Source organism: Mya arenaria, chromosome 2 (genome assembly GCF_026914265.1).
Source record: "Mya arenaria isolate MELC-2E11 chromosome 2, ASM2691426v1".
Classification (NCBI taxonomy): Eukaryota; Metazoa; Mollusca; class Bivalvia; order Myida; family Myidae; genus Mya; species Mya arenaria.
This window is the reverse complement of record NC_069123.1, coordinates 48,541,879-48,557,440: the sequence shown is the minus strand read 5'-3', so window position 1 is coordinate 48,557,440 and position 15,562 is coordinate 48,541,879. Positions and strand designations below refer to the sequence as shown.

The 15,562-nt window shown below is 40.1% G+C and overlaps 1 protein-coding gene across 1 annotated transcript in view; it reads right to left on the bottom strand.

Annotated features, from left to right (window-relative positions):
• Positions 1–101: 101 nt before the first annotated feature.
• LOC128204420 (uncharacterized) overlaps positions 102–15,562 on the bottom strand; it is a 36,887-nt gene continuing 21,426 nt past the window's right edge. Inside the window, exons 18-32 of the mRNA XM_052905839.1 lie at positions 14,457–14,610; positions 13,266–13,396; positions 12,678–12,911; positions 11,733–11,903; positions 11,418–11,578; positions 10,857–10,996; positions 10,499–10,698; positions 9,489–9,722; positions 8,551–8,733; positions 7,927–8,044; positions 7,452–7,687; positions 6,347–6,521; positions 3,356–4,573; positions 2,949–3,086; positions 102–1,527 (exon numbers count right to left, since the gene is read on the bottom strand). Coding sequence (XP_052761799.1) covers positions 1,475–1,527; positions 2,949–3,086; positions 3,356–4,573; positions 6,347–6,521; positions 7,452–7,687; positions 7,927–8,044; positions 8,551–8,733; positions 9,489–9,722; positions 10,499–10,698; positions 10,857–10,996; positions 11,418–11,578; positions 11,733–11,903; positions 12,678–12,911; positions 13,266–13,396; positions 14,457–14,610 — 3,546 coding nt within the window. The 3' untranslated portion in view covers positions 102–1,474. The remainder of the gene's footprint in view (positions 1,528–2,948; positions 3,087–3,355; positions 4,574–6,346; positions 6,522–7,451; positions 7,688–7,926; positions 8,045–8,550; positions 8,734–9,488; positions 9,723–10,498; positions 10,699–10,856; positions 10,997–11,417; positions 11,579–11,732; positions 11,904–12,677; positions 12,912–13,265; positions 13,397–14,456; positions 14,611–15,562) is intronic.

The following is a 15,562-nucleotide window of genomic DNA, read 5'->3' as shown; positions in this document are numbered from 1 at the left end:
TCCTCTTCACAAGTACATAGATAGATATTGACATGTAAATACATTTTTCAAAGCAGAGGCAAAAACAACTATTACAAGATATATGTGTCCTTGTATTCTAAAAGAAACTTATGTTTATCCGTGGGTATCAATTTATTTAATATATGTGAATTTTCAGCTTTGACATTGAAAGCTTCGTCTTTTCGAAAAATTGAATTAATGTCCGTGCTAGGCTATTGTTAGAGGTACATATAATTAAACAGAAGAATGCGATGTTTCAAAAGTTCGATGTTTACAACCTACATGTGATTTTAAGGTGTCGGTATATATACTAAACTGAATAATTATCAAAAAGTGTCTACTGTGTATACATACAAAATACAAGAACGGATTACTGAAAACCGCTCTGAGATTTGTGAATATGTCAGCCGGCAACGTTATCCGTGTACTTTTAACAATTGACATTGTAACGTTGGCGCCAATCGACAACAACACTGAACTTTGATTAAGCTGTATGATAATGCGGTCTATTAGTCTAGTCACGACCGTGGTTTCATAAAGGGAAACTTTGACCAACCATTTCTAAACTCCACCCAATTTCTCGAGAATAGGAAACCCTTTTAAATTACATGATAAGGCATAAAAAAAAAATGTTTGGTTAGGGTTACATCCTTAAAAAAAATAGGTAGGGTAGGTAGGCTTTTTTTTATTATTTTTTTTTTATTAGGTTTTATATAAGAAAATAATTTTCATCATTGGAGAATGGTGTTAAAGCTATCTTCTGTATAAGCATTTAAGGTTAAAACTTAATATTAAAAAGCAATTTAAAAAAAAAAACGAGATTATTTTTTTTTCAAACTGACTATAAAAACGGTAGGGTCGGCGCCTATTCCGTAGGTAGGGTCGGGTAACCCGAACCAAATGTATTTTTTTTTAGGCCTAACGAATCGATCATTTGGCGTTTTAATATTATTCCGCATTGACGATGTATGCCATTTTATGAATGAGGGGAGAACTATTGAAGATAATGATTTGATGTTTTAAACCATTATCATGAATTATATTATTTGGTATTATTTATTTTTAATGCAATATAAACTCTCATGTGCATCCTTTTTCATTGTTGTGACACCAAAGTATCGAATATAATGACTTACTGCAAGGTGCGTGTGAAAAGTGCGCTTTAAAGACAAGCAAACATGAACAGTTATCAAATAACATCTAAAAAAATATATTATTAAAAATCACTGCATTCTTTATATAATGTTATATATAGTTTATACCTTACGTGTAGTTAAATTGTTTTATAGGTGTTGGAATCTTATATGAAAAACATCTTCCTGTTGTAAATCACCTAACATTATGCGTGCAACTCCAGTACTAGTAGAACATTGTAATTGTCAGTCTCCAACACACCTAGCACAAAGGCCTACACAAAGCAGACCCTGCACTTGCCATCTACTTCTACACTGGCATACAGCTTTCTCCAGTCGGCTTACTTCCTGAAGCTTACGGTTTTGTGGTGTTTCGGTTCCGGTGTACTGAAATCTGTCAAACAAAACATCAATGTTCAAATGTGAGATATTGGAGAGTTGTGGAACGCATCGTGTACGTGAGTACATGAACGGCCTTATCTGAATGACGTCATGTGGTAGGTATTATACATGCACGAGGAGACGCGTGCAATGAGAACAGTGACGCCGTTCGCAGTCGATTAGTTTTCATAGAATACTTTGAACGAGAGGGTAAAAACACGTTAACAACAGCAAAGATCAACGACGAATAAGTCTGCGGATGAGACGATCATATTTCGTTTAGTTTTGAAAATATTTGATATTGTTGGTGAAAACGTAAGGAAAAAAACGTATTTCCCCATATTCTTTTATAATGTATTGCAATGCAGAATACGTTAAATATAACTATATAGTTATCAGTCATAGAACCCGTAAGTAAAAAGCAAATATAAAGGAGAAGGGGGGGGGGGGGAGTAAAAAAATGCAAAGTTCTGACAGAAGTTAAATTTTATGTAAATTCGAGTGCATTTATTTCAGCATTTTTTCATTGTTGAACATACCAAAAAAAATAACCTTGCATGGGTATTTTGCGAGAAACTACTTTTTTTCTTTTATCCGAGTCCACCTTTTAGGAGAAGCAGCAGTTTCGACGGTATTGCGAACACACACATTTTTGAACTTACTTGACACAGCTATATATAGATATCATCGGAGGTATATTTTAATGGATAGAGAACGTCAACATTTCGACATCGATCTTGATCAATAAATTTCTTTCACCATCCTGTTATAATATTTTATAACTTATTTCTTTGACATTACAACCATGAATTTGATTAAATCGGACTAACATAAAGGCATACCTTTTGTCGCTGCTTGAACAGTTTTGAATACCCAAAACTTGCATACAAATAAAACGAAATATAATCATGATGAATTATTTATCAACAACACAATGTCTTCCAAAATTGGCATACAAATATCGCAGACTTTGTTTAAACGCTTAAAACAATGTTGTCATTCATTTTCTTGTAGAATATTAATTAAGGTTCAGTGTTTCCATTATTGAAGGGAGAGATGTATTCAAAAGGCATGTAAAAATTGAAGTTGCTTTTTTGATATGTGTTCAAATGTAAAAATATGTAAAACAGGCGCGTATTTATTCATACAGTTCATTGCTCGATCATTCGGCAGAAAGAACAAGACTTAGTCAATTACCACTGACAAATTAAACAAAACATACTTAACAATTCCTATTATTCTGTTTATATAACTCTACTCGGTATAAACAAGCTGCACTTGAGTTCTTTTCATTCCTTGAATATTTACCGAAGGTCATAATAATTCTTCCGAGAGACAATGTCTGTGTGCGCATATCATAGCTCAATTCAATTCTATGAGAGTTTTAAATCTAAAACATGGCAGTTTGACGATTTCCCTGACATGGTGGTTTACCCTTTTTGGAGAGGTCCATGGCTCCCTGCAGCGTGTCCCGAATATCCTCCAGCGCGTTCCGGTTTGTGTAGTTCAGAGGTGCCTGGCCCCGCCGCGTCCGCTTCTGGTTCCAGGGGGCTGGTGGCGCTGCCGACTTCCCTATCATCGAATATACTTACTTTATTCTACTTTTAATGTCTTATTGTTTAATTGTTTGAAATCAGGACATATTATACAATACTCAATAATGTTTGATACAAACTCGCACTTTTCTCGAGGCGCACGCTACGCTAGATCACAATTTAAATGATGTCATAGCCTCAAGTAAACACTGTACACTATAACATCCAAACATACAATTATACATAAAAAATGCTGGTAGTTAAAATAAACATGTACACTTCCATGTACCCATTAAATATGTTTACCTTTGGTTGCTTGTCTTCTACCTCCGTACGACAGTAGGCCCTTCATCTTCTTGAGTAGGTAGTCGACCATCTCGTCGTCCTTGTTAGCTTTTGTCTCATGGTGCACCTCATCTATGGCCTTCGACAGCATGGCCAGGAACATGGTCAGCATCAGGTACACCATGAAGAAGATAAATATGATGAAGTAGATTTTGGACATGATCGGGTCCGTGTTGTCGATCTCAGTGAACCTGCTCTTGCCGATCATACTGATAAACAGCGTGCCCATCACTGTAAACACGTTCTTGTACGATTTTAGCTTAGCGCCGAATAGGAGCCAACCGAATACACAATAACATGTGAACGTGAATGTGAAAAATACGCCGAACCATAGGAGGTCGGACGCGGCTTTTGTAAACACCCTGGCCACAGCGCCGATACGCTTGTTGTATCCGAGAACATTCAACATTCGCAGCGTGGCCATGAAGCAAAGAACCCCGATCAGGAGTACAAGCATCTGGTTCCATAGGGCAATGTGATAGAAGTTCACAAACGCCTTTTTGTCCTCCTTGAATATAGCCAGGCTCTCGTTGGTGAACCATGTTCTCACCGCGTACATTGCGATCGCCACGTACCCAAGCACGATAAATACAATGTCGTACACCTGCCAGGGCGCATTGAAGTACTCCTTCTTCTGTTGACACACGCCGATAATCGCCATGATGGTGATGATGAGAATGTAGAGCACTAAGATAACCTCGCACGCCAGCGTGTAGATCCCGGCAGGTCCGAGGTGCTGGTACACACGCATGGGGTAGATCAGGTAGAACGGGAACGCGCCGCCAGTTTCCGGAAACTCAACCATAAACATATTGTACGTAAATATATTGGCGTTTATGCAATAAAGGGTAAACTCTAGAATAACTGATCTTGACTGTCGGTCGATCCAAGATTGTGAGTATAATTCATCCACAACGTTTTGACTGATATCTCTGTTTACATCAAACTTGGCGATATAGCCACCCCCGCCGTATGTGGTGTAATACCCGGCAAGCGGAAAACCCCATATGTCCAAGGCGGAAGTGAACTTCCATGCGTCGCTAGTGTATTGATACAACTTCTCTTTAGGGTCGCAGGATCCGGTTACCCAGCCAATACAATAACTATCTGCTTCCTCGGTAGCTGGAGAGTACTTCTTGTAGCAATCCGTACCACCAATATACGGCAAGTCGCAGTGATCTGTCATAAAAAAGAGACGTCAAAATAATTTGATTTTATTATACTTGTAACCTAGGAATTAACACGTTGTGTGTCGTGCTTTTTAACATACAACCGGTAGTCTTCAGTTAACTTGATTTGCCAAAACAGTATTTGATAGCCATGCAAACCGCCCAAATGTTAAAACATCCCACAAGTCAAACCGCCCCCGAATTGCTATACTATCGTCCCCAATTTTGAGCTCCCCAAATATCAATATTACTGTAAAATAACAACAGAAAACTTATAAGCCATTTGAGAACCTTGACTGCCAGTGTAACTCAAACAAAAAGCCAACTGTAAGTCAATATAAGATTGCGAATAACTCTTATGTTACGGGTCGAGTCATGTCACAATCAAAACCGATCATGACATCATGCATTAAACCAGTGTCACCAAGTGTCATCATGAATGGGTAATAAATAATTTACTACACAATATGTGAGCCTACAATTTGCGTTGTAAAAGGGCATATATCTCTGGGGTTACTGATACTATTGATTCCTATATCGAAATTGACTGAGATAATATGCCCCATAACACTGTCACCAAGTTTCATTGTGATAAGATAATAATTACTTAAATTACTGCTTGCACATGATATAAATTTACGTTTGTTTCATTGGGGTATAACTCTTTAATAAGTACTGTAACGATTTGGTATAACTCTTTAGGTACTGTAACGATTTATACAAAAATCCCCATTGACTTATATATTATGCCAACAAACAGTGTCACCAAGTTTCATCATGATTGCATATGAATGCACAAGGTTTTGTGTTCACAAGTAATGGACCAACAATAGTTTACATCGAAAGGCAAGGGGTGTAATTCTGGAATGTCTAGGCTGAATCACAGCCAACAAACACTGTTATTTAGTTTTGTCGTGATTAAATAATGGATACGTAAGTTATTGTGTGTGATTAAAGAGGCATAACTATTGAATAACTGAGGCGATTTATCCCACGGAAAATCTTGGCATAGATCCATAGACATAAGGCCCGAACACACTGTCGACACAATGTATGTCCATACAAGAGAAAGTTACAGCCCGGACACGACAACCTATACTCTTGTGTCCTTTTATGCAGCATTCCATTGTGAATAAACACCTAAGTGTGACCTTGACCTTAGAGGTAAGGACACGAGTCTTGCACGCAACACGTCGTCTTGATATGTTGAACACATGTGGCAAGTTATTTTAAAATATGTCCATACAAAAGAAAGTTACAGCCCGACACGACATCCTCAACTCTATGTCCTTATATGCAGCATTCCATTGTGAATAAACAATAAGTGTGACCTTGACCTTAGAGGTAGGGACACGGGTCTTCCACGCGACATGTCATCTTGGTATGTCAAACACATGTGACAAGTTATTTTGAAATCTGTCAATACAAGAGAAAGTTACAGCCTGGACACGAGTTATTGAACCGGACACACGGACGGACGGTGCGATTTTAATATGCCCACCTTCGGGGGCATAAAAAACTGTCTGCACAACATGGAAATATTCTTATTCAATGCAAAATATAGATAACACTTGATCAAATTTGACGGAGATATCGTCCCCACAAACTCCGTCATAATGATTAAATAGTAGATTCTTAAGTTATTGTCTACACTAGGTTTTGCTGTTGCTGCCGACGTCGACGCCACCGACACCGCCACCGACACCAAAAGTAATACCTATATGTCGCATTTTCAAGCGACACAAAGCATCGGACCATTTAACGCGGAAAGGTTTTCACTTACCCTTCGGGGTTCTGAGCTGGCGCAGCCTGGGCGGACCGACGCGGTACTTGGCGCCGCCGTGGATGAACTGTCGATGGCGCCAATGGAGAGTAACACCGTTCGGCTCATACTGCGGGAACATGTTAGGGATAACTGACTCGTTCATCCATTGGTAGAAATCAGATATAGTCCTGATCTGTAAAATAGTATATATTCATTAACGTTTCGCGCGGAAAATGAGGCGACTTCTGTCTAATATAATTTTATGCATTCGAACCTCGTTGGCTCAAACTCGCTTCGCTCGATTTCCTCGTTGGCTCAAGCTCGCTTCGCTCGATTTCCTCGTTGGCTCAATCTGAATTTAAAGTACCGATTTCTTTATACAGAATGAAAGCAATTCTGCTTGGCTAGAATTTTTCGAGGCTCGAAGTATTTTCGCAGGTCCCTGGGAGTTCGAGCGAACGAGTTTCGACCGTACTAGTAATCATAGTACCAGGTAGTCAGATGTTTACGCTCAATTATAAACATGCAAATATAATATTTGCTTTAATGGCACAGCGGTTCTTGCTCTTGTTATTAGTTTAAGAATATGTAAGTTTAACCATGCACAGTTTCTTCGTTCCGAGTGTATGTATATAATGTTGTTGAATCCATGTAAATGCACAGCCTCGCTTCCTTGGCTGGACGTGTTTGGAGGCTATTGCCGTTTACTTTTGTGATCTCTTTTTAACCAACATTTTTTTTTATCTAATTTGAAATTTATAAATAAATCCGTCTGGCAAAACCTATAACTGCCAGACATGTTCAACCATTTCGGAGTTACTCTTCACTTCCCCTCTTGTCACAAATTATCTGCGAAAACTTGGCTGTGCAAATATAAAATACTGTACCAGGTCTTTCATATCAGGGACTTGTGTTTTTATTTTGTGTGAAGCCAAATGCCGTCAGTCCTTCTTCCTCCAGCGATTTAACGTAAGACGAAGCTGCCGACATAGGTATTAACTCCAATACATCACTTCACTTACCTATACTTGATTAAGAGATACCGTTTCAAAGGTTTCATAATCAGGTTAAATGGTTAGTAAATACGTAATAAGACATTCAAGTATGTGTTATAATTTCGAACCGATTCAAACTGCGGCATGCCTATGGGCTGAATGAAAGCCTCCATCGTCTCCTTGTGCATGAGATAGGAGCGGCTGTCACGGTTGCTGTATGCGATGGAGAACAGGATCCAGCAGATGGCAAGGTTCGTGATACAGTCCCGGAAGGCGCGCTTCATGAGAAGCTCCCGCTGGCGCATCTGCCGCGCCGCACTCAGCTGGTCCTCGTCCAGGGGTGGCGCCGGCAGACGGATACCACCTGGAAATAAATACGCTATAAATAACTTCTGGTAAGTTGCCATTTAGAACACGTATATCATATTTGTTTTTAAAATAGACAATTTTACAGGTTTCTAAACATGACACAAACCACAATAAAAACAATGGCGCATTTTTTTTTTCAACAAATATTTAAATATGCACTTTTTCTTGTTCTGTTTAAATATTTACTTATTATAAAACTGATGAGTAAGTTGCTTTCACTGAAATATATCTGACCTGAGCGGCCCCTCATGGTAGATGAATATTTCCGCATGATAGTGCTGCGGTTGATGACGGCGGACGAGTCTTTTGTGGAGCGGAATATCACCGCAAACGTCAAAGCCATTACTCCAACCTAGACACGAAGAAAACATGGTAGTTAAGTACCTAAGTTACAGTGCATTCAATGTTATGTTATGTTGCTACTGGATGGCAATATTATTTGCTGGGACGATTACAAGGACCATACCATAACCACTGTTACCTGGTATTTGAACTGCAGTTTTGGCCAGTCGAGCTATCTGATTCGCGTGATTCGGTCCCTATGGTGATCTCTTGGTCTGAGAATTATAAAAAAAAATGTGATTTTGTACTCTATAATTCTTAGACCAAGAGATCACCCTATAGACCGAATCGCTCGAATCAGATTTTTACCAAAATTGCAGTCCAAATACCTGGAAACTGTGACCATAGCCACTTCTCACGTGCAACGCAATGTATGTCAATAATGAAACAGGGCAATTTATGGCAGTGTTTACCATTTCCATTATGTCTAGAAATCACAGCTTCAATTCTAACTGATTGGCTTATAAAATCGAACATACACACTACATAGTGAATATTTAAAAGCGTTGTCCATACCTTGATGGGGTCTAGACAGAAGACGGACTCGAAAAAGGAGAGCAGGAATGTTGTGACCCACTCCTCGGACTTGTTCTTGCCCCACTCCATGCTGTAAAGCATCACGAAGAAAGCCGGCAAAAACCAGCAGATAAACACCAGCACCCAGGCAACGTTCGCCACCCAGTGAGGAAACCGTAAACCCTGACATATACATGTACAAAGTCGTGATGATGTCTGTATTTTTATTACTATAATAATCTATAAAAGATATAAAATCAATCAGTGAATCAACATTTCGGTCACAGATATACAATGGGCGGAATCATGTTCTTATGCAGCGATACATGGCTGAAGAATAGAACCATTTATTCGTTACGATGCAATTATTCGGAGTATTAAGAATACTCGGAAAAGTGATTATGTTTCCATCATAAACAAAATACAGAGCACAATAATTAACCAGGTCTATTTGATGTTAGTGGACAATGGGGTATCATGGTTTTTTTTTCACCATCTGCCACTATATTATCTACAAACAAATTTGATGACATGCTTATTGTGTCCCATTTATTCCCCAAAATCGTTTCTTCTTTATTCTCAACAGCTTGGATAAAATGTATTTTTTATATATTTATATATCTATATCAAAGACATGCTTTACTATACATGTATAGTGTAAGGAACGCGGCCTTGGTGTATTTGATCGCTGAGTTTTTATTCAACACACTTGTCCATAACTCGAGCCCCTACCTGCAATGAGATTGAGAGTGGCCTAATGTAGGTGTCCGCCTCTCACCCAAGTGGTCGTTGGTTCGATCCCCACCTGGGGTACTTCTCATTGCCTCTAAATAAGGACACAGTACTGGATTCTGCCCAGGTAACAGACTCGAGAGTGATTCTATAAGCTATCAGCTTTCGTCAAAATCGAGCTTAAATAAATTAGTATATACTAATACCTGCAATGACGGGTATCCCTTCTGCACGAGGTGCCGCTCCAGATCTATGCTCCGCTGGTGTTCCTTCTCTAGCCAACTGTGCATAAACGGAAGTCGATAGCGGCTTGGGCGGTCCCGGGGCTTGAAGAGCGTGGCGTTTGGATCCATGGCCTTAGGCCGCGACAGTTTGAACATGTATATGAGCAGGATGGTGGGCGGGGTGACGATAAGTGCGCAGACCACCGATATGTAGATCTAAAGGAGTGATTAACAAGGAGGTAAATATTATTTTCTGGCAGCGACATATCAAAACGACACTTTGAGTGATGAACGTCTGTTTTACTTGAACGCGAATTCCAACAAGTGAATTTGAAGCTATGGCGATAAAGGACGAATAACAAACAACTCGATATGTTTCCCCTCAAAACACCTTTTGTGCTAACAAAGACAGTAAGTGTTGAATAGGACTCGCTCATGGTCTGTAAAAATACACTTTTCATTAAGAAATAAAGTGTGGCAAATCATTAGGAGTTTTAAAACCAAGATACTGACAGCTGGAACCCTTCAGCAAATAGTAATATTTGCTTAATTAAATATCATCTTTGAAGGCCACAATTTTCAGTAGCGTTACTAGGTTTCAGCGATTCCATGTTGTGTGATTGGTCGATTGCCATTATCACGGAATGACAGTTACGTTATTAATGTTTTGGTCAATATTAAATTCTTTGACTGTTGTATATAAGTCATTGTGGTCTATAGTGGTTAAAATGCCGAAAACATATTGACTTAACCAGTGTGAGTACGCACTCCACTAAAACCTTTTTTTACACTTTAATTGTATGTTTTCCTTCTGAAATTTTAATATCATAGAGTAAAACAATGACCAAATAGGTGTTAAAGATGCATTTCCGGCTACATTTATGTTTACTCCAAACAACAAGATAGAGTCTAATAGAGCATTTAACTGCAACAAATATATATTTGTGTATCACAAAAACACTTATTAATTATGTATGTGAGATTGCGCGGACCTGTTGAAGGGTAAAGCGGAACGGTCCGAGTGTGATTTCGTTGGGCGTCGCGATGTTACCGTCCTCACCCGACGATTGGAAGAACATGGCGTTCGAAATCATCGTAAGCATGATGAACACGAGCGCGCACGAGGCTCGCTGGCAGCGCGTAAAGTTGCTCGACTGTGGCCGGTACGCTATCGACACCCACATGTGGCTTTCTGAGTAACAAAATTTAGTACAAAATAACAGTTTTGATCTTAAATAGAATAAATTTACAGAATAATCAATACAACCCGTTGTGTGACATGGTGCATGATAGTACGATATACAATTGCTTCAAACTTGGAAACCCATATCATTGTACGTGTCTATATACCTGCCAAATTATCTTTAGCATTCAGGAAGAAGCGGTTCTTAAACTTATTCAGATTTTCCGTCTTGCAAACCGGAAGTACCCGCTCCAACATCCCGTCGTCCTTGTCAATTGCCAGCCACCGCTCAGCTTGGAATATAAATCTGGAACGGAGAACACAGGTAACTAAACAATACCTTCGTTACTGAATGGTGTCGAGCATTTTGTAAAGCATAGGTGCGGGTTTTATGAATTTATTAGCCTGTTTGTGGTGGCCTATACAACTCCATGGATTTACTAGTCTGGCTGTACTGGGCTATACAGTTTCAACGGAGTCATATAGGCGAAGGGGAGACGAGGAAACTTCTACTTATATGTTAATCTTTGCACAAAATGCACACATGTTCACGTGTTAAAAGAGGAAGATCAAAAGTCAGATTGCATGTGCAAAAGTAAAAGAAACGTTCAAAGAACCGATTCCCGTCCACCTGTTCATAGAGAGAGTCGAAGAACAGGTGCGATTGATGTTTAATTTTACGGCCGGTATATCTTTATAGTCAGAAGTAAGAAAAGAGGCAGTGTTACGTTTCGTCTCGCTGTACGTCCTGTATCTCGACGCGGCTGAGGTACCAAGATGCATAGTTACTGCCGCCCGAGTTATCGTGCCACAGCCGGATGTACTCTAGGTCCCCCAGGTACACAGTTGTTGACATTAGGAAATTCAACACGCTTCCCGTGCCGTACTCCTAGAAACACCAATGTGATTAAATTAAAGACGTAGATGACCTCATTACAGAACAAGCAACCACTAAAATATCCATATATGTTGAAATCTAAACGGATTAATATGTCCTTCACTTGAGGTTCTTTCAGTTACTAGTATTATCACGTGGGTGTCACCTTGCGGATGCCGTCAGAGAGTTCACGAACGCCGGTATCCATCTCCTCGCCGGCGACGACAAAGCAGACCTTGGAGCGGGTGCCGGCACCCGGCCGCATCCCCGTTATCACCTTGACCACGTAGAAATAGTTGTCCTCCGAGAAGTTGTCTGACAGCGGAGTCACGCCCCACTGAAATAGTATAACTATGTGCAAGGGAATGCGTAACACTTTGTGGCAGACCCCTGGTCAAGTGGTAACACCCTTGACTGTCAATCCAGCGGTCGCAGGTTCGGTGGCAGACCCCTGGTCAAGTGGTAACACCCTTGACTGTCAATCCAGGGGTCGCAGGTTTGATTTCCCGCCGCACCATAACACAATTACAAATAGAAGGGTAGCTCTAACAATGGTTACATCTTGACTGTGCACTATGCTCCAAAAACATGATGAGTATAAATAAGCTTACACACCACGTTCCACTTAATATAGTAAATAACGAACTCGAGGCATGCTCACAACGTTATCCTGTCAACTTAAAAAGGTTGTCCGGTTAGCGCAGTGGTTAGCGCACTCGCTTCTCACCAAGGCGACCCGGGTTCGATTCCCGGCCTGGGCGCATGTGAGTTTGGTTAGTGGTCACCAAGCCGGCCAAGTGGGTTTTCTCCGGGTTCTCCGGTTTCCCACAACACAAGACCACACTCTCGTGCAACATCGTGCCAGCAAGAGTGATTAATATAAGTTGTTATAGCTTGTTTCACAATCATTGTAAAATTGAATAAAGTTTAAACTAACTTAAAAATATGAATCAATATAAAACAATAGTAGAACGAATATAAAGAACATTCCCCCATCCCCTCAAACAACAACAGGGGTCAATGAATGTTTGGGTAAATTTATATAACTATTTAAATAACCATGTTTATCACATCGCTGATTTTTTTCAAAATATATAGCCCTATTGCGTACCTTAAGCAGGTCTATCCTGTCCTGGCGGCGCGCCCAGACGATTATAAGCAAATAGATGAGGAGGACGATGATAAGCGTTGCCATGACGGCGGCCTGATTTAGGGGAGAGAACTTGAGGAACACGTTGCTGAAGTCGATCCGGTTGGGCGGCACGTAAAACGAGTTGGCTAACGTCATTTCCTTCATTGCGCGGCATGAGCAATCCAGCTCCCCCGTATCCGGGTTGTAGTCACCCTGGAGACATCCACAGGGCGATCAGATACAAGTTTCAACTTTAAGATTGGAAACTGTGTTATATTTCATGTGCTGCCACCAGTAGCGTTCAATCAGATGACAAAGTCCTCAAATACAATAGGAATCCGAAACAATGTCGCACGTGTTATTTGGGGAAATGTACGAAAATGTGTTTTAAATAAAATAAAAAATCGAACGAATGCCATAAAAAGGACAAACATATAATTTCTGGTCCGAGTAGAAAAATCCGTCACTCGTGCATTCCAGCACGGCCAAATTCACCGGAAATGCCTGCAAGAAAACGTTAGCAATGAAGTTTTTATGTTTAAACAAACACAGTTTTGAAACTTTTACCTCGCACTCCGCGCTGGTCCATTCCTGTAGCTGGTTGTCCCACACCAGGCACGCCGTGGTTGTCGTTCCAATGTTGAACGGCTGCACTTTTCCGGTCCCTGAGTCACGCCGAGTCCTGTTGGAGTTTCCCACTGGAGGAATGTAAACTGAGTATGTTATAAACGTCTATACCGGCATACTAAGCTCGTTCTCAGAATGATGAATTCACCTTTTAAAATCACTTTTGCAAAATTACTGCTTATATGTCTTATATAGTCCGAATGTGCTTAAAGCTGATAACTCGCTTGTATCGAAATCTGAGAGCTCGATTGTGTGAAAGGCTGATAGCTCGCTTGTGCCAAAAGCTGATAGCTCGCTTGTGCCAAACGCTTAAAGCTCGCTTGTGCCAAAAGCTTATAGCTCGCTTGTGCCAATAGCTGATAGATCGCTTGTGTCTAACGCTGATATCTTGATTGTTCCAAGCTCATAGCTTGATTGTGCCAAACGCTAATAGCTCGCTTGTGCCAAAAGCTGATAGATAGCTTGTTCCTAACGCTGATAGATCGCTTGTTCCAAACTCTGAACGCTCGATTGTTCCAAACGCTGATAGCTCGATTGTATCGAAATCTGAGAGCTCGCTTGAATCGAAATCTGAGAGCTCGCTTGTATCGAAATCTGAGAGGTCGATTGTGCCAAAACCTAATAGCTCGCTTGTTCCAAACGGTGATAGATCGCTTGTTCCAAACGGTGATAGATAGCTTGTTCCAAACGGTGATAGATCGCTTGTTCCAAACACTGATATATAGCTTGTTCCAAACGCTGATAGATCGCTTGTTCCAAACGCTGATAGATCGCTTGTTCCAAAGGTTAAAAGCTCGCTTATGCCAAAAGCTGATAGATCGCTTGTTCCAAACGCTTCCAAATTCTGATAAATCGCTTGTGTCAAAAGCTGATAACTCGCTTGCATCGAAATCTGAGAGCTCGATTGTGCCAATCGCTGATAGCTCGTTTGTTTCAAATGCTGATTGCTCGATCATTACAAAAACTGCTGCCTTATTAAATGAACCTCGAATAAGTTTCTGGGCAGTACTTTGGTCAATTATACTCTGTCTGCAAGCAGTATTGAAACTATGGATCTTAAGTGAAACCTTACAACTGAAAAGACAAATCATGTTGTGATATTAAACATGACTTTGTTCATTAGACCATTACCTAAGTACACAGGTTCCACGGAGTACTTGATCAGGCCGACATAATCCGAACCATAAGTCGGCTCCATATTGGCGCGCTCAGCCGGGGACACTTTGATCACCCAGTTTTCATTCGTGGTCTTCATCAGGTCGTAATTCAGCTTATTAAGTGTGCTCTGAAAAAGTTCAAATATAACTTGAGTTATTAAGTCATTGTCCAGCTTACGGTGGATTTCTTGCGTTGCCATATTACTGATTTTAGTTTGCTAGCTAATGTTGTGATATACCTGCAAACTAGTTTACTTAAAACCGGAACAGCAACGCCAACAACAAAATAACAACTCTAACGCAGTTACATAAACAAATATACGGCTCACACTGCGATCCTTTATAAAGCACACGATACAGATAACACATGTGCTTTTCTTTTTAATTCTTCGTTCGATCATGCGTTTGCTTTTTTCGTTCTAAATCGGCCGGCTTGGTAACTAGGGTTTGTACGATTCTGCCTTTTCGTCAACATGGTCAAGGTCACCGATTTAGTTGCACATCAGTCTGCGCAATATTCATCTTGCACTTCCGTAGGACTTATAAAACAGTAGCTGCTGTCTATTGTGTAAAACTGGAAAACATATCCATGGTTACCTTTTGACTAGTTTTGAACATAGAAGCAATAGTTTAAGCCCGGAATTATAGTTATTCGGGTTTTCCCAGCCTAATCCTCCGGTACAAACAAAATTAAACCGTTGTTATATAGGCTGTCAGACTTTTCAACCCCAAGACTTTTCAACCCCAAGACTTTTCAACCCCTTTGTCATTTGTGAAATCAAAGACTTTTCAACCCCTTTGTCATTTCAACCCCTAAAAGTGCTAAGACTTTTCAACCCCACCTTAAACAAAGTCTTTTCAACCCCTAATAAACGAAGACTTTTCAACCCCTTAATTTCTCACCTTTTTAAGAAAATAACTACAACAGTAAACAATTTATTTTGAAATTTCTTTTTAAAATCAAGAATATAGTCCAGAATAGCTATAATTCCGGGCTACAACTATTGGTCAACAGTTATATTTATGGATAAATATTGACTAATCGATAACTATTTTGGTTTACTTAAACCCAACCAGTTT